The 20,751-nt window shown below is 34.5% G+C and overlaps 1 protein-coding gene across 1 annotated transcript in view; it reads right to left on the bottom strand.

Moving 5' to 3' along the window:
* Positions 1–20,751, bottom strand: part of Ascc3 (activating signal cointegrator 1 complex subunit 3) — a 269,368-nt gene that overhangs the window by 120,892 nt on the left and 127,725 nt on the right. Inside the window, exons 18-24 of the mRNA XM_052163239.1 lie at positions 19,120–19,284; positions 16,983–17,069; positions 15,829–16,005; positions 11,299–11,524; positions 7,292–7,446; positions 4,930–5,028; positions 3,662–3,830 (exon numbers count right to left, since the gene is read on the bottom strand). Coding sequence (XP_052019199.1) covers positions 3,662–3,830; positions 4,930–5,028; positions 7,292–7,446; positions 11,299–11,524; positions 15,829–16,005; positions 16,983–17,069; positions 19,120–19,284 — 1,078 coding nt within the window. The remainder of the gene's footprint in view (positions 1–3,661; positions 3,831–4,929; positions 5,029–7,291; positions 7,447–11,298; positions 11,525–15,828; positions 16,006–16,982; positions 17,070–19,119; positions 19,285–20,751) is intronic.

The raw sequence follows: 20,751 nt of genomic DNA, 5'->3' as shown, positions 1-20,751 counted from the left end.
GACTGGAGGCCCCAGGAGTGTAGAAGTTTGGTGGGGTGGGGACATCCTCATGGATACGGGGAGAGGGATGGGAGGGGGAGGAGGGGAGGACGTATGGGCTGTGGAACAGTTAGAGGATGGACGTGGAGGGGAATAAAATCTGGAGTTTAAAATAAAAAAAAATAGCAAAGGTACATTAAAAGGACTTTGGAAACTGATAAGTTCAAACATTGATGTGCAGCCCTCAACTTCATACATACGTTCTTAAATACAGGCCATATACTATCTAGAATTCCAGCTCAACTGATGGATTACTGCTGTCCAAAACTGCTATCAGTGTAGCTTAATATGAATATTTTTAAAATATTCCAATTCTAATCACCCCCTAGTAATCAATGATAAACATAGTTGTACATTTTTCTTTTTGTTTACTTTTGACATTGTGTTTTATTTAGTTCTTGATTTTTATTTATTCAATTTACATCCTGATCATGCACTATTTTCAACTCTCCTCTCCTTCCAGTCCTATCCTTACAAATTCCTCTTCCCACTAACCTCTCTTCTTCTTGTCAGAGAAGAAAAAGCCTTTCTGGTGTACGAACCTACCCTGGGATAGCCAGTAATAGTAGGTTTAAGTGCATCCTCTCCCATAGAGGTCCAACTAGGCAGGGAAGGGAAGGAAACCCATAGACCTACAGAAACGATTTTTAATAAAGAAACCAAAACCATATAAAGAGAAAAAAGGGATCTTCAATAAATCGATCTGATCTAACTAAATGCCTGCATATAGAAGTATCCAAATAGCCATATTTATGCTCAAAACTCTAGTCCAAGTGTATCAAAGACCTCAACATAAAACCAGACACACTAAATCTAATAGAAAAGAAAGTGAGAAACTGCCTTGAACTCACTGACATTGAAGACCAATTCCTGAACAGAACACCAATAACTCAGGCACTAAAATAAAAAAATTAATAAATGGAACTTCCTGAAGGTTAAAAGCTTTTTTTTGCAAGGCTAAGGACACTATCGATAGGACAAAACAACAGCATACAGAATGGAAAAAGATCTTTACTTTCCCTCTATCCAACAGAGGACTAATATGCATAATATATAAGTAATTCAAGAAATTAGACATCAACATAACCACATTACCAAGTTAAAAATAAGATACAGAACTAAGCATATAATTTGTAATGGCCAGGAAGCACCTAAAGAAATGTCCAATGTCCTTACTATCAGGGAAATACAAATCAAAATGACTATGTGATTCCATCTTACACCCATCAGAATGGCTAAGATACTTACTTATTAGTGGATATTAGCTATAAAATATAGGATAATTATGCTACAATCTACATCTACAATCTACAAAGAATCTAAACAATAAGGAGTGCCCAAGGGATGATGTGTGAATCTCACTCAGAAGGAAAAGCAAAATAAGTGATTATATTTTAATTATAAATTTTTCAGTCTCTTTCCTCCCTGCAACACTTCATAAATGCTTCCCTGTGCCCCTGAAATTCATGTCTTCTATTTCACCAATTGTTATCATATGCAATACTAAATAAAACATATAATATATATAGTAAAACATAATAAATATTGATATATGTAATTTAAAAAGATAAAGAGTCAATCTTGGATTACTGCTTGACTCTACTGCATGGTTCGTCAACAACTATGAACATGCTTTCCATGTTAGATTAGAACTGCTTCAATTTTTTGTGAAACTGTAAATCAAGAAGTGACAGGAGGAAGGAGAAAGGAACTCACGCCTGCAATGTCAAACAATGCACAGATAGGTTTTAAAGAGTAGAAAATCAATCACTGTGCATGACAAATAGATAATTACTGTCTGCTCAATGCAGATACTATCCTTTGGTAACTTTGCTTGATTGATTTAAATTCAATAAAATGATTTTTATATATATATATATATATGTATATGTATATACACACACACACACACACACACACACATATAAAATGAGCTAAATATACTCTGGGATTATTGAATTATCTCTTGTACACTTTGAATATCAATTGAGATATAACAATGGTAAACTTTTGGTTTTGAAAATATAGTAAAAATGAGATATTAAATACATAAATTGATATCTGCTTGGTTGCTTAACTGTGAAATAATTAAACTTTAAAATATAATGAAAATATACTTCACAAGCACATTAAAGATATGTATTGATGTCAAAATATATATTTTAAATGAAAACACCAGACATTTTATATATTTTATTATAAAATCTGGATAGTATATACAATGAAAGATGAAAATAATGGAATGTTCACTGTCTGTGAGCAGATTATGACACTGGTACTATTATATCTCTTTCCTTTGGTATTGATAAATCATTCTCGACTGTCAAGGTATCAGGGAGGAACTGGGCTATCCCATGGACTCTTTTTAGGTAAACAAACTTAATGAATAAGGTTGATATTTGACCAAAATGGCAAAGATTAGTCATATCAAAACCGATTTTTTCATTATACACAAAACTGTAGCGAGTCAATTAAATATAATCAATAGTATCATTTAATTATGAAATGTTAGAAAGTTTTCCTCTTAAGTATGTAAAAAAATTAATATTTTTAGTCATCTAACAAAAATATTAAGATTCTCTAGAAATCAAGATACCTGAACTATTTTCAAAGAAAAGAAAAATGATGCGCTGGCTAATTTAAAAGCCTCAGAAAAAAATTTGACATAGATTTCATTGAGCACTTGAAATTATCATCACAAATATTTATTCATAACCATTTTCAGCTTTTACAAAGCAACATGAGAAGGAATTAAGTTTACCTTATGAAAATCTGAAATGGTGTTTTACACATGACAACTATAAAAACCTTCCAGGACCTGTTGCCATGAGCTACCATACAACTAAAGTATGGAAGAAAATTGATGCAAAGGTTCCATGCTATCTGCAGTGTGTGGTCTCACTGGGGTATTTATAAATCCATTCCAGAATAAGAAAACACAAACAAACAAACAACAGGCAGACATGAAACAAAACAAAAGCAACCAAAAGTATAAAATACAAACATGAAGTTTTTAGTGATAAAACATTTCAGATACTGAATAAGATCAATAGGAGAAACAAAAGTTCAGAACTAATTAATGGTGATTTAGCATATGCATTGCCATACCTATCTTATAATCCAAAATCTTAAACATCTGAAATGCTATGTCAAGTGCTTCAGAGAATACATAGCAAAAAACATTTGAATGAGAAAGCAAGAAGACATGAAGAAAGTATAGTAAGTATATAAAGTGGGATTCATGAAAATGCAGCAAGGAAGTGCGGCCCTCATCATGCCTATCAAAGCCAGCCCACTGCAATTCTTTGTAAACTAAAAAAATTAAGGCCCAATTCAACTCTATCCAATTTCTGCTTAAGTGCTGCCAGTACCTTATGAGAAACACAATTTCTTGTAATAAATATGATAAATAAAGACAAATTCAACAAAAACCAAATGCGATGACTACATACCAGGTACATTAAAAATAGATTTCCTCTGAATAATATCTTTCCAAACTATATTATCAAATGATTTGAATTTTCATAAAGAATAGCATAAGCATAAATGTGTTTCAACATTAAATAAAACTAATTTGGGGCCAGGAGGAAAGTAATGATTCAAATTAGTAAGTCACCTTTACCTGTATGGGGAGGATGTCTCTCTGGCAGGATCAGATGCTGAAAGTTGATAATGCAAACAGCTTCAGCTCCTAGCCATCTATCAGACACTGCTCGAATGTAGTACTGAGATGGCAAAGGCTCAAAAATAGGGATTGTAAATACCAGAAGTTGAGGTTCTTTATTAATAACCTGGTATGAAATAAAGTCTCAGGTCAGCATGATTCTTCTGCTGCTGTAGAAGCCCACTGCAGTCTACTATTAAGCACATAGCACCCAGAAAAGATATACTGACAACAAGGACACTGGATTTTACAAGGCTGAGATGCTCAGGTATTTCACCAACTTGTGTGTGACTCCCTTTAAGAACCTAATAGACACTGACGTAAAGTTTATATTCATTTTGTGCTATTTACCACATGCATTTGCAGGTTACCACGTTGATTCATGTTTCAAAATTACCCAAACATTATTCACTCATTAACTTCATTTTAAAATTTTTAATTATTATACTAAGTCTACCAGTACTTTAAGAGAAATACAACTGCTTGTAACAAACATGTTTAATATAAAATGAATTTAACAAATCTGATGCCCACATAAGATTTTTCAGCAGGAAACTTTCCTTTTCTCTTTAATAGCTTGTGAAACTACAAGCAAACATCACTCAAAGACAGTGCACAAAAATAAGTATTTTTAAAAGTTAATTCTGACTATTTTTAAGATTCTAATAAAATTAACATCATTTACCCCTTCCCCTTTTCCTCCCTCAAAACCTTCCCATTACTCCTTGCTCTCTTTAAAATGCATGACCTCTTCTCTCATCAATTGTTTTTACATACATACGTTTGTGTGTGGGAATATATAAAATAAATTTATATATTCCAAAATATATAACCATAACCTGCTCAGTGAGTATACTACTACTTGCAGATATTTTTCAAGGCTGAACTAATTATTTTCTTGCTGATTTATAAAGAATTTTCACTAGGTGATTCAATGTTCTTACTACTTTATGAATATATCACCTAATCGTTACTTATTTCACCTAGTTTTCATATTCTACCACCCTGAAAAAGACATAACCCAAATTGTAATTAAAGTTTGCAAACAATGATCACATTGATTGACCAATACTATATATACTGTCTTCCTTTAAAACAACAAAGGCAGAAATAATAATAAATGAAGTTTTAATGAAATGGAATGATATCACTAAGAAATAAAATAAGTATCAGAAACTGTTACTTTACATTTTCTCTTCATGGTAGGAAAATAATTATGCATTTACCTGTTTTTTAAGAGCTAGAAAGTACTCCGAGTGATAAATATGGTCATTTGTAGGATCTTCTACCCAAATCCACCATGGCTCCCCTACTGTCCCATGGACCTAGAATAGTAGTATTACAGTTCTAAGTACCACAATTCAAGACAGAGGCTGTTTTTTCATTTTTCTCTTTAGCAACATGCTAATTATATAGTATATTCATTTACTTAAAGTAGAAAAGGCAACAACATATTTACAATGCTGCATAACTATAATTTTCCAACCTCCAGAGGAAACAAATGCACTAGCTATAACTATTCACTACAGATTTCCTATTCTGCATATTTCAAAACCAGAACAGGGAAGTGGGAAGGGGTGGGTGGGAGGACAGGGAAAGAGAAGGGGACTTAAGGGACTTTCGGGGAGTGGGGGGCTAGAAAAGGGGAAATCATTTGAAATGTAAATAAATTATATCGAATAAAAAAAAATAAAAAAAACAAAAAAAGAAATGGAATCATAGACCTTTATGACTGGCTTTTTAATCTGATATGATATGAATCACTTCTTCACTCCTTGTTGTCAATTAATGTTTCACTGGATCAACAGGCCATAGTTTGTTTATCAGCGTCAGCCTTATTCCTTTCACAAAGCCCCGTATCTTACCCCATATTCACTTCTTACCACAACACCTGGACAATTCTGATTCTCGTAAGAGTCAATTCATGAAATTCTCCTGATAGTAAGTAAAGGAAAAACCCATGACAAACACTGGCTGAATGTGTGCTCTATGCTGAGGGAGTAGGGATGCATTTCCTTGCTCAGTTTAATAGCTATATTAGGAAGGGAAGTATAAAACATGTGGTAAGCACTCAACAATGTCAGCAAAACGGAAATGAAAAGATCCTGGACCCTGGAACACTGCATCATCTACTCTACTGTGAATCGTTTACTGCACAAGATTATACATTGTCTCTCCTTCTTCCTTCAGGTGCAGTTTCCTAATGTTGATGACTGTAACATTCTACTTGAGAGTACAAACTAGAGGGTTATTATGGATGTTAGTTAGCACAAGATAACCAAAACAATAAAGTTTCATTCATTCCATAAACAAGCATAAAATTTAAAATTTCAAACATGATTTTTTTCAGGCTAACTACACTTTTATATTTTGTATCAAATTCTATCTTTAGAGAAATATTAAAACATAAGAGTATGATTACTTTTTCCTCAGAAATTATGAGAATACTAATAATTATTACACATATTTCTATATCAGGAAATTCTAAGACACAAGCCTCCTGTCACTGTACATTGGATTAGGAGTATAGAACAGACATTTTGCAACATGTGGCTGCCTAAAATTCATTCATTTATATTTAACTTGATTCTTACGATAAGTATGAGGGTAAACACAGGCATATGTCAGTTACTGATCGACCTGTCTTCTCTATGAATCTATTGAAAAATTCTGACTTGCTTTTGTATTTAAAATTTCTAACACATTGATTTGTTCAAAGAATATTGACTAAATAGAAAGATAACTCAGAGATTATTACAGACGAGGTTACCCCTATTTTGCCTTGAAAGAACCTTTAGTAGGCCAGGCTGGTCTGAACCTCACTGTGCTGAGCTCCCTCTAAGTTCTGGGACTGTGGGACATGGTAGCACACTTATTTTATGTGGTGCTAGGAATCAAGCTCACAACCCACAGAGCTGCTGCTCCAACCCTGCTGTTAGGATTCAAATTATATATGATTTTAAGTAGGAAATATTAAAAAAGGAAACAAGGTAAGGAGCCACAGAAAGACATCTTGAACAAGAGTCATGAATGATAGTAATACATATCAAGAGACATAAAGATGAAAAATCTATAATTGTGACTAATGTAACATTTGAATGTCACTGAAGAAGGAATCTCAGTATCAAAGAAACCTGTGACAAGGAAGAAAATATAGAGTGCTGTTCCTACTAGCCTAAAGTTTAAGAAAAAAAGGTAATGGTAACTTTATAATACTGATATTTTAAAATGTGTGTTAGCAAACAGAATGTCAAATTGGTGGCTAGCTTAAAGGACAAAGTAGAAATGGTGGAAATGTTAACGTGGAGAACATGGAAGAACACAAAACGTGTAGCCCAGTTTAGGAAGCTCTATCTACTAAGTAAGACACATATTTCTTATGTCTTACACACACACACACACATACACACACACACACACAGAGAGAGAGAGAGAGAGAGAGAGAGGGATGGAGAGAGAGAGAGAGAGAGAGAGAGAGAGAGAGAGAATTTCCACATGCCTTTGGAGCAGCTATAAGGTTTGGTGGGGCATGCACTAGAGACACTTGAGTGCCTCTACTAAAATGGATTTAGGTGTTTCCATCTCTACCTGGTCATTCCAAGAGAAATCAGGGTGGATGTTCAGTGATACTCGGAGGACAGTCCGTGTGATGGGTTGAATGGAAGCTTCCATTGTAACAGAAGGAATTTGATGAACACACTGTTTGACCTTCAGTCCAATATTCACATGATGCAAAATGTGACCTGAAAGGAAAGTATCACATAGAAAAAATGTGTCCCGAATAATCTGACTTATAAATGAGATTTAAGAGACTGCGTTTTTACTGCTTGTTTTATGATTTGCTATGCAAAATAGCTGACATTCTTGACCTGACATGTTGGAATATTTTGTAATAGTTAACTTGAATTAGCAATTCATAGCATAGAAACCCACTATCAAGGTTTCTTTAGGTATTAATAGGGTTCTGAAAACTGCTGAGCCTTGATACTGTCTGAATAACTATAAAGAAACTCACTTTCTAGCTCAGTTTTATGACACAGTATGGAATTATGAAGTATTTTGTGAAAATAGTCATTTCAGAACTTTATACAATAATAGAAATGATTCAGTAAAATCAAATACAATTCATTCATCCATATGCAATTCCTGAAAATACAAAGAAAAAATAAATTATAGTCTATCAGCATAATTTAACTACTTATACTTATTTTCATAATCATTCTAAAATACAGATATGTATGAAGACATTACAAAATATAAATGTAAATGACTATACATAAATGTGACTAATTTTAGCAAGTGAAGCTAGAGTACATTTTCTATTTTCAAGATTATCTTAGCTCTTAAACAAAGAATTTTTTTTGAAGGTCACACATTATTGAATCAAATAATTCAACCTGAACTAAATTTGAAGTTAAACTTGATACCTCCTATTTAAAAAATACACATTTACTATATTTTCTCAAGTTCCCTTTTTAATAATCACATTTCATTCTATTGATGTCCTCCTGTCATCATTCTATTTAAAATATCTGTCAATTGTAAGTGTAAAAAAGTTCTTTGTATCTCTTAATAACACTGGGATCCTGACAGCAGCAGTCCTTTTTTTAAATTAGATATATTCATTATTTACATTTCAAATGTTGTCCTCTTTCCTGGTTCTTTCCCATCGCCCCCCAAAAAAATCCTATAAGCCATTTCCTATCCCCCTGTTCCTCAATCAACCCTCTCCTGCTTCCCTGTCCTGGAATTCCCCTATACTGCAGGAGCAAGGGCCTCTCCTCACTTTAGTGTCTAACAAGGCCATCCTCTGCTGCCTATGTGTCTGATGCCATAGGTAACTCTTTGGTTGATGGTTTTGTCCTGGGAGCTCTGGGAGTACTGGGTGACTAAAAATGTTGTTCCTCTTATGGCACTGAAACACCCACCTTCAGCTACTTGGGATCTTTCTCTAGCTCCTCCATTGGTGACCCTGTGCTCAGTTCAATGGTTGGTTGAGAGTGCACCCTTCTGCATTTCTCATGTACTAGTAGAGTCTACCAGGCTACAGCTATATCTGGCTCAGGTCAGCAAGATTGTGGGCATCATTAATAGTGTCTGGGTTTTTTAACTGTATATGGGATGGATCACTAGGTAGGGTAGTCTCTGTATGATCTTTCCCTCAGTTTCTGCTCCATCCTTTGTCTCTGTATCTCCTTCTGTGGGTATTTTGTTCCCCCTTCTAAGAAGGACCAGAGTATTCATACTTTGTTCTTCCTCCTTCTTGGGCATCATTTAATATGTGAAATGTGTCTTGGGTATTCCAAGATTCTGGGCACATCAAAACAGAATACAAGAGATAGAAGAAAGAATCTCAGGTGCTGAAGATATCATAGAAAGCATTGACTCAACAGTCAAAGAAAATGCAAAACGCAAAAAGCTTCTAACTTAAAATATCCAGGAAATCCAGGACACAATGAGAAGACCAAACCTAAGGATTATAGGAATAGAAGAAAGTAAAGATTTACAACTTAAAGGACCAGTAAATATCTTCAACAAAATTATAGAAGAAAACTTCCCTAACCTTAAGAGAGAGATGTTCATAAACATAAAAGAAGCCTACAGAACTTCAAACAGATTGGACCCGAACAGAAATTCCTGCTGTCACGTAATAATCAAAACACCCAATGCACTAAACAAAGAATATTAAAAGCAGTAAGAGAAAAAGGCCAAGTATCATATAAAGGAAGACCTATCAGAATTACAACAGACATCTCACCAGAGACCATGAAAGCAAGAAGATCCTGGGCAGATCTCATACAGACTCAAAGAGAACACAAATGCTAGCCCAGACTACAATACCCATAGTATATTCTCATAGATGGAGAAACCAAGATATTCCATGAGAGACCAAATTTACACAATATCTTTCCACAAATCCAGCCCTACAAAGGATAATAGATGGAAAACGCCAATATAAGGAGGGCAACTACACACTAGAAAAAGCAAGATAGTAACTTTCTTTAAACAAAGCCAAAAGAAGATAACCACTCAAACATAAAAATAACAGGAAGCAACAATAACTATTCCTTACTATCTCTTAACATCAATGGACTCAATTCCCCAATCAAAAGAAATAGACTAACAGACTGGATATATAAACAGTACCCAGCATTTTTGTGCATATAGGAAACATACCTCAGTGTCAAAGACAAACTCTTACCTCAGAGTAAAAGGCTGGAAAACAATTTTCTAAGCAAATGGTCCCAGGAAACAAGCTGGAGCAGCCATTCTAATATTGGATAAAATTGACTTTCAACCAAAAGTCATCAAAAAAGACATGGAAGGACACTTCATACTCATCAAAGGAAAAAATCTACCAAGAAGAACTCTCAATTCTGAACATCTATGCTCCAAATGAAGGGCACTCTCATTTGTAACAGAAACTTTACTAAAGCAAAAAGCACACCTAGAACCTCACATAATAACTGTGGGGGAATTCAATACCCTACTCTCCTCAATGGACTGATCAGAGAAACACAAACTAAACAGAGACACAGTGAAACTAATTGACGTTTTGGACTAAACAGATTAACTGATTATATATACACATATACATATATATATATATAAAACATTTCATCCTAAATTAAAAGAATGCACCTTCTCAGCACCTCATGCTACCTTCTCCAAAATCGATCATATAATTGGTCACAAAACAGACTTCAACAGGTATAAGAAAATTGAACTGATCCCATGCTTCTTATCAGATCACTATGGAGTAATAACAACAAAAACAACAGAAAGCCCACAAACACAAGGAAGCTGAACAATGCTCTGCTCAATGATATCTTGGTCAAGGAAGAAATCAGGAAAGAAATCAAAGACATTTTAGAATTTCATGAAAAAGCAGCAGTCCTTGAGATGTGCGGCTTGCCTCCCTGCAGGGGCAGCATTCATAGTATTCAGGAGCAAAGTATATCCTACTTACATTATATACTTTGTAAGAAAATGTTAAATCTCATGGAAATATATATGGCAAGGACTTTTAAATATTATATGGAAAAAACACATATTCTATCTACAGAATGGTATCAACTGTGCTTAAATATGTGGATTGTGTGATTGAGATTGCTAAACTCTGGTGAATGACAAAGCTTATTGTTAACAAATTCTTATTTATTTTACCTTTGCTAGTGTAGGGGATTTCCAGTGTTCCACCATTTAGCTGAATCCCCAGCTACTATACACAGTATTAAAATAAAATTTAAAATTAAAAAAAAAAAAGTGAAACTGCTGATACGCATGAAAAAATTTATTCAAATTAATTAAATGTTGAATTTAAATGAATACATCAAATAATTCTCATCATTTATGGGTAAGCATCTATGTATAAAATAATTAAACATTAAATAATATACACTTCATTATAACTGCTAATCTGGTCAAGTTATTTAATAAAATCCGGAAAGATGTTTTTATTTCGCTTAGGCAAAAGTGATTTCATAAATACTGTCAACAACAGCGTAATTTGGAAATATAACGTACTTATATACCAATCAATATATTTTATCTACATAGTTAAATACATGTAAAGACTTTTGCTACCTTCTTACCTATTTCATCTTTTCTCATGTCTTTGAGCTTATCCACAGTAAGGTTTTTTTCTTCTAGTCTTGTTAGAATGTGTGGTGGTAACACAGAAAATTGTCTCAAAGGGCTAGCCCAACCCCAGAGTCTCTTGTCAATGACTTTACTAAGATTCAAAAGCCTGTAGGTCATGGTAGGCCAACGTTTCCTCAGTGCAATTTCAAAGAGAGCACGAACAATTCTAGCTGCATTCTGAAGAACAAAAGGGGAAGACAGGTAGATTGATAACAACACACTTTTAAATGTCAATAAATTTATTATCGCAACTAGTGTCAGAAGGACAAATCACTCCACATACTTGAATTATGAACAACTTTCCTTATATAATCTTATTTTCAGTTCGAAGGAGAATAGTCACATTACTATTGTGTGAATGTCACTTATTTAACTCTCAGAGGGCAGCTTATTTCTACATTCTTAGGAAACTGTCTTACATGCTCTAAGCAAGAAGGAAACAGTAAGAGACAAAAGGCAAACAAGGTAGACAACAGGCTGTTTAAGTAGCAAAAATGTAAGAGACAGGTTGAAATATCTCTAAGAATATTATGAACTGATAAAGTTTTAAAGCAATTTACAGAAGAATTCAAGAAGATTTTTATTTCAGCCAGGAAAGAAATTCATGAGGGAAGAGTGAGGAGGAAATACTGGTGAGTGGATTAAACAATACTAAATTCCAATGGCTCCATATAATACAAACACTATAACTAGCTTTACAAATAGAGCACTCATTTAGTTCTCATAGTCATTGATAGTAACACTTTTCACTGCTAGACAATCCAAATCTTGGAACAATTAACAATCGAGCAATGTTATATAGCTATTTGGTGTCAACATCTCTTTGATGCCAGGAGTCAAAGACCCCGTTCAACTTTAAGTCTAAGATTGAAAGTTCAGTGGTCTACGGTAACTAAATTGATTGACATATACAACTATTTAAAAACTACCATAACATCTTGATTCCATTTACTTTGTCATCTCCCTTTATCATTAACTTTGGAGATTACTAAAGGTTTATTTTTTAAATGGCATTTTTTATTAAATTTGTTCTTTAATAAGTCCCAAACATGTACACTGTGGTTGCTCTCACCATACCCTCTCTCCTACTCTATCAACACTCTTCCTGAAAGGCCCTTTCTCATTCATGTCATTTGTTTAGTAACCCACTATATTTAAGCAGGGCCATGAATATGCCTATGGGCTTGGAACTGTCCACTGGAGTCTAGTAGGCTCCAATGTGGATTCACTGAAGTCAATGACTGCCCCTTCCCCACATTCCAATATTAGACAATAGCTCATGAGGAAAGTGTAGGATTGAATAGGCCATTCCCTAATTTATACTTAATAGCTGATAGGTCCAGACTTATACAAGCCCAAAGAAGGCAACTGCAGTTGCTATGAGCTCATGATTACAATGACTCTCTCACGCCAAATAAAGTGTGCCTTAGCCCCTTTCTTATCTTCAGGCTTTTACATTCTGTCTAAGTTTCATATGGAACGGTATAAATGTTCTGTTTAGGTGCAAACACTCAATTATCACTTATTCTCTGCACCCTGAACAGCTCTAAGCCTCTGCATGCCCCATTGCTCACTGCAAGGAAGAGCTTCTCTGATTAAGGCTATGAGTAGAATCCCAGTCATACTTGCTGTTATCTAATGAAATGGCAGTTAACCAAGCATGGTGGCTCATGCATTTAATCCTAGCAGTTGGGAGGCAGAAGCAGGCAGATCCCTGAGTTGGAGGCCGGCCTAGTCTATAGTGTGACTTCCTAAACAGCCAGGGCTATACTGAGGAACCCTCACTTTAAAAAAAAAAAAAAAAAAAAAAGGTTGTCAAGATGTGGATAAAAGGAACCTTATTCACTATTGGTTGAAGTGTAAACTGGTATGGCCATCAAGGAAATCATTATGGAGTTTCCTCTAAAATCTAGAAACCAAACAACATCACTCCTTGAGATATGATATGACAAGAAATCTACATCCTATAGATAATTGTTCATCCAAATTCAGTGTTCCTCTATTCAAGTGCTAGAAAATGGAATCGGTTTACTTACCAGTCAAGTGGAAAAATTAATAATGAAAACATTACATAAGGACAATAAAATTGTATAAGGCTAGGAAGAAAAATGAAGTTATATCGCTTCTCGGCCTTTTGGCTAAGATCAAGTGTAAAAATGAAGTCATAAATTTGTAGGCAAATGGGTGAAACTGGAAGACTGGTTTTTACAGTACAGAACTTAAGAAGTTACCTATTGGCTTCTATGTAAACATGAACAGTGTTAAATCTAGACAACATCACAGTAAAAACTGAAACAGATTAAACATTCCAAATGGCAATGGGCCTTTACTTTGTAGAGAAAATGTGCATTTGTTTTCTAAGAAACTATTTTTTCAATAAATACTTAAATAATGTTTAGATAGTTGTGGACATTACCAATACTCATTAGAAACTGCAGAAATATGTCATTATTTTCTAGAGAGCAATGAAGTAAGAATTCTGATTACTATAACTACCAAAGCAAATTTTCTAACTTCATTCCCCTTTGTTCTTGTAAAAAGCAAAATACAAACTTGGTACAAACAAAATATTTTAATCTAAAAAGATCTAATAAAGGTAATAAAGATGCCAAATGAATGATCTGTGCATCTTAAAAGAATAGATGGGGCTCATTTCTTTTAAAAAACATGTAACATTTATTTGAATGCATAACTGGGAATGTACTTGAAGGGCGTCTGTAGGTTACAGGGTAAGTGAGAATATGGGTTCCAGAGACTGAACACAGATCTGCAGCCTGAGGGCCAGAAATGTCTTACAGCCACAGAAACTATAGTCTTTAAAAGCATGGGGACTGGAGAACTTGAAAATATTTGCATTTTTTTCCTTTTATATAATCTGTGACATTATCATCTGCTTTTAAGTTAGAAGGATTAAATTAATATATACATTCAAACTGTTTACCAATATATCTGAGCTCATGTTTTTAAATATCTTCAATTTTCAGTGATTTCAAAGCCCTCCTGAATACTCATGACATATTCATTTAACATATAAATGTTCTTTTTCTACGTAAATTTGAAGAAATTATGTACATAAAATCCAAGAGTGGTGGGACTTCCCAGTGCAGGGAAAGAGAGGCAGAGGCAAAGAGGCAGACAGGCAGAGAGGCAGAGGCGGGAAGAAATGGGTAAATTTTTTTTTATGGCCACAGACTGGTTTACATAACTAATTTTCAGGTCACCTAGGAATGTACAATGAGATTCATTCTCATTCTCTCTCTCTCTCTCTCTCTCTCTCTCTCTCTCTCTCTCTCTCTCTCTCTCTCTCTCTCTCTCTCTTTCTCTCTCTCTCTCTCTGTGTTTGTGTGTGTGTCTGAAGTGTGACAAAAAATCTCACACATTCTAAGTAAGATTTCATTTCAAGTTTTATCACTTTAAGGGAGGCATTACTCAAAATATATTTCAAATATATACTTAAGAGGAAAACATACATGCTTTGTTTTATAAGCCATGTTTATCAGAAAGGCAAATAGCACACATAAAAAATACAGTATTTTACTTTAAATGAGTTGTAGTTTTGGGAATAGTTGCCTTTTAACTCCCAACTTTTAAGTATCAGTGGTAGAGAAGATCATCGTTGTTTTTTTTTCTCTTTTTTCTTTTTTAAAATCAGAAAGGGTTTCATTATATAGTCCTAGCTGGCCTTGAACTCAGAGGTCCACCTAAGCTGGGTGCTACCATACCTGTTAAGATTACTTATTTAAAAGACAGACACTATCATTGATGCCCACAAGTGCTTGCCGACTGGAGCTGGATATAGCTGTCACCTGGGAGGCTCTGCCAGTGCATGACAAACACAGAGAGGGACACTCTCAGCCAGCCATTGAACTGAGCACAGGGTCCCCAGTGGAGGAGCTAGAGAAAGGACCCAAGGAGCAGAAGGGGTTTGCAGTGCCACAGGAGGAACAACAATATGAGTAACCGAGTACTCCCAGAGCTCCCAGCGACAAAACCATCAACCGAAGAGTACACATGGAGCTACCCAGGGCTCTAGACACATAGGCAGCAGAGGATGGCCTTGTTGAACATCAAAGGGAGGAGAGGCCTCTGGTCCTGGAAAGGCTAGATGCAGCAGTATAGGGAAATACCAGGACAGGGAAGAGGGAAGGGGTTGATGGGAGAAGGGGAGATGGCTTATGGGATTTTCGGGGTAGAGGTATCAGGAAAGGGAGCAACATTTGAAATGTAAATAAAGAATAAATCTAATAAAAAATTAAATTAAAAAAAGACCTAGCAAAATGAACATGTAGAATGAAATACATTTATTAATTCATATTTAAGTTAGTTATAGCCAAATGGAATTTTAGTCCTGACCCATAGGAAAGAATGCAAAAATGAGAGAAAGAGGTCTAAAATAAAATTCCAGTTAGCAGCATTCTCAGTGTGCCATGGAATAATTTACAAGTCTTCAAAGCAAAATGGGAAGGGATTGTGATTCTTACCTGGGCAACATATGCAGAATCTGATATTAGGGAGAAACTGTCCATCTCTCCTCGGCTGATGTAGGTCTGAAGTAGGATGTTTATTTTCCCATAACTATTCTCCACACCTCCTGGAGCTGAGAGTTCACAGAAATTGTTTAACAAGGCATCTAATTCTTCTATTTCTTCTTCTCTGACCTAGAAGAATTAATGTTTTTATACTTTAGTTGATTAATGAATATTTTCTTGTTCAAATTAAACTCACTTTGTACAAGTTTCACTTTATATGACAATGCTTTCTTTTTGTAGTGCTGAAAATATTACTTTGCACACAGATAGTTGTAAAATATAATCTGAAACTATCTTGAAGCTGACACAATTATATTTTATTATTCATAGCTAATATTAAAGTTGCAAGTGACATAAAAATTTGCTATGTCATAAAAATTAAATCATCTGACCTTATCATCCTTCAGTTGATGAGACTTCATTTTTTATTTGATCAGAGTTAAACCTCTGCCCAACTGTATTAGGGCAAACTTGATTATTTTCAAATACATTCACTATAGTCACATATTTTCATAAGGCATAACAACACATACAACTTGAAGTTGTAAATTACAATGTTCAATGTATTTAAGTCTTTACTGTTAATGAGATTAAATTAAAATATGGATAGTGCAGAAATATTCAAATTTAAATACTCATGCACGTATTTTGCATTTTCTTCAATGAACTTTACAATTTAATAGTTCAAAAGCTACCCAATGATACTATTTAGTTTCTCTCTCCTACCTTCCCCGACAGCTCTCTGTGAGACAAAATCTCATTGTGTAACTTGGGGTGGCCTAGAACTTGCTATGAAGACAAGGATGGCTTCAAACTCAGAGATCAGCCTCTGTCTCCTAAATTCTAGGACTAAAGGCATGTTCTATTGCCCCAGCCTCATTTGATAGTTTTAACACTACAAAATCTATAAAATTATCGATTTGGGGCAAAAGCAACAAATGTTTTTAGACTTAATTTTAGGATAGTGGACATTTTTGATGTATTGATACTCCAAATGAAATATGATGTTTAATTCTTATGTTGAGAAATAGCGATTAATTACTAGCTGATAAATGAATTTATGTACTTATGTAATAACATTTAATTCCAACCTCAAGGTATCTTACCTTAATTTGATCAAATTCTTCGGCTTTAGAGACAATAGCAAAAATATCACCCTCTGTTTTGTGTGCATCAAAGAGTTCATTAAATGTCTGTCAAAATAAACATTTGATTAAAATTAGAAGTCCAATTAAGTGTTCTTAAATTGCATGTCCTACTATAAATCACACAAACTTAGAAAATGGAGCTCTAAACCATACAGATATTTGTTGTACAGTATTTCAAATTCTCATTTTATAGACATCCTCAAATTAAGAAGATCAATAAGAGCGAAAAGATAAATAAAGGCACTTATTAAGCAAAATCTACATTACATCCCTAAAATAAGTTCATCAAAACATTTTGGTCTGTGTATACAAAAATCTAATCTGGACCATTCACAAATACTAAATTAATCATATATCATATACACTGCAGAGAAATGAGCAGAAAACAGTAATCCAATGATTCTCATAATATTTTTATCAATGAAACCAGATGAAGGAAAGCAGGTGGAGTTCATATAGAATGAAGGTGAAAGATGGCATATCTGGAAGAATTGTTAATGGACTTGGCTGGCTAGCAGTCTGGTAACAAAGAGACTTCCAAGAAAGACTGTGTAAAATGAACAGATGCTGAATGGGTGATGGGTGATGGCTGGGTCCTGGGCTGAAGGATTCCCAGACCACAGGTGGAAGACAATAAATGCAAAAGGATTTAAAGAACTCTAACTTATGCAAACATAAAGTTTATTTTGGAAAATATAGGGACAAATTAGCATTTTCTAAGACCTGTTTTATGTATAAAAAAACAATATATCGGTACAAAACCTACATTTCATATAAACTGATGTTTCTCTTTTTGAAGAAATCTAATTGGAATGAAATGATTCTTTTTATATTAAAAATATTTAAAAAGTCCCAAACAAAAAAATCAATATAAAATTCAAAACATGACCATAAATCAAACAGATTTAAGTCTTCTTATGAATGATCATTGTTACTTTCCAACATGCACTGACACACCCACATATGAATATTCAGAGAGCATGGATAAATCAAATGTTAAAGAAGCACCTCTTCTGATACAAGATCAATTCAAAAGGCAGTAAGCAAGCCAGACATGTTGGCACATGCGTAGTACCTAGCAGCTTCGAAGCAGAATTGGGAGCCATTTGCATTTAGAAAGTAAGACACTAGAACTGGCCACAAAAAAAAATCAGACCCCACACCCAGAACCATTCATTAAAAAAAAAAAAAAAAAAAAAAACTAGAAATATTTAAAAAGATATTTTTAGTTGTATATTTAAAATATTAACCTTCAAAATTCCTTAGACTGCAACAGTCAGTGTGTCCTGGTGAGTAATTTTAACTCTACCCCCTGGTTCTAAGATGTAATTTCTTTCTTTCTTTCTTTCTTTCTTTCTTTCTTTCTTTCTTTCTTTCTTTCTTTCTTTCATTTTTTTTTTTTTACTTTTTACTTAAAAAGTCATTCAGCTATTTACCTTAGTTAATATTGCTATGACAAAACACTATAACAAAAAGCAAGCTGGTGAAGGGTTTATTTAGGTTTCACATCCACATTACTGTTCATCATCAAAGGAAATCAAGATAGGAACTCAATCATGGCAGGATCCCGGAGGAGCTGATAGCGAGGTCACAGAGGGATACCGTGAAAAAGGCTTGCTCAGCCTGCTTCCTGCTTCCGGATTACAGAATCCGGGAACACCAGCACTGGGGTGGCCCCACCCATAATGAGGGGAGCCAGGCCATCCCTCACTGATCCCTAACTGAGAAAAGGGCTTACAGCTGGATCTCATGGAAATTGTTCTTCAAATGATGACTCCAGCTTATGTCAAGTTGACACACAACCAAGCAGAATACTTGCATTTCCCATTTAATATAATCTGGCATTCATTATTTAGGAGTTAACAGTATGCTCTAGATCATGTAGAAGATCAGTGACTGGTTAGCATGCAACCCAGACTATTTAAAATCTTATTTGTAGATTGTCAGTACTGGGAGTACTACTGAAGTAGTATAAATATATTTTATTATATTGACTGCTTTTGTTATTTTTCATTATCAGCATATTCTGAAGACTAGAAATTATTTAAATCTAAAAATGAATATATTGCTGTATTTGTCCTATTCAGTATATTACCTCAATGGTGTTGTATTTAATATAGTAGTGACTGGCAGTTCTGCCCAAATCAGTGGAAGAAAAATAGCCAGTTCGTTCTTCAAAACGAATCATCTTAGCTTTATCCAGCTTTTGTCCAACTTCAATAAGGAGCTGTTCTCGATGCTTTCTTAATGTTGGGTCAATCTATTTGAAAGAAAAAGAACAAATATACATAAATGTACCAAACTCTTTAGAAAGTTACTACATATTCTTTCTTACAGAAGTTATCATGCTTTTTTTGTTGTTGTTGTTTTTGTTTCTTTTCAAGACAGGATTTCTCTGTATAGCCTGGGTTGTCCTGGAACTCAGTCTGTAGACCAGGATGGCCTCCAACTCAGAAATTCGCCTGCCTCTGCCTCCCAAGTGCTGGGATTATAGGCTTGTGCCACCACCACCGGACTTGAGGCTAAGTTCATTTTTAAAATGGCACATAAAAACCAATCATGTTAAAGGCATAGCATGCCATTTTTATTAATATACAATTTGGCAATGATTAAAAATCTCTCTCTACACAGGTATCATTTCTCTATGATGAACCCTTCTGCTAACGTTTGTGAAATAACAACACAGCATCTGGGTATTATTTGTTATCACCTGTGGTCTAAAGCATGGAAAATTACCAGCTTTTTCAGTAACTTAACTCAGTACACCCTGACCAAACTTTCCACATCCCTGCTCTTCTCAGCCTCTGGGAATCTCTACGTTTTTATGTTCACAACATTTGGTGTTCACATGTGAGTAATATCATATGGCAGTTGTCTTTCTATGTCTGTAGCATTTAATCTAGCCTACAGTCTCGCATTCCAGGGATGTGGCCACAATAGACAGGATTTCATTTTTACTGACAAATACTATTCAGTGCATGTATGGAACACAGTTTTCCATGTCCATCTATCAACTGATGGACACGTGATGAGCTGTGCTCATTTCATGGGTATTGCGAATTTGCTGCCATGAACATAGGACCTCCGATGTCCTTTCAATATAGTGATTTCATATTTATATGTGTATGTATATTTTAATATTTAAGAAAAAAGAAAAAATTACTACTAAAGCTTAAAAACCACTGATGCTAGCAATTTGCACATTTTCTTCAAATATTCTACAATATAAGATAATAAAGTTAGATGTAAATTTGTTTTTTTGGTATACCAAATAGGGACTTAAATGCATTTTCTCCTTTCAAAAATACTTTATTTGTCCTTAAATAAATGTCCATGCATTTTCATAATTTCTGATGGGAAAACCATTTTGCTTACCATAAAAATAGAAACAAAGAAGAAAATTGGATATTTTATAGTAATTAATCTATTACAATACAATCTCTGTTGTTATTGCTTTAAACTTTTGAGATTTACAATGTGCTCTAGGATGGCCTCCCCCTTATAATTCTCTCATTTTGGCCTCTTACAAGCTCGTTTTAACAGGCACGTGGGGACCATAATCTGCCCAAGTATCTTTTTTTAAAAAAAATTAGATATTTTCTTTATTTACATGTCAAATGCCGTTTCCTGGTTTCCCCTCCAAAGACACCCTACCACATCCTCCTCTCTCCCTACTCACCAACCCACCCAACTCCTGCTTTCCTGTCCCGGTATTCCCCTATACTGG

The sequence above is a fragment of the Apodemus sylvaticus genome, chromosome 19 (assembly GCF_947179515.1).
Source record: "Apodemus sylvaticus chromosome 19, mApoSyl1.1, whole genome shotgun sequence".
NCBI lineage: Eukaryota > Metazoa > Chordata > Mammalia > Rodentia > Muridae > Apodemus > Apodemus sylvaticus.
Note: the sequence above shows the minus strand (reverse complement) of the source record. Positions and strands in the feature narration are given on the sequence as shown.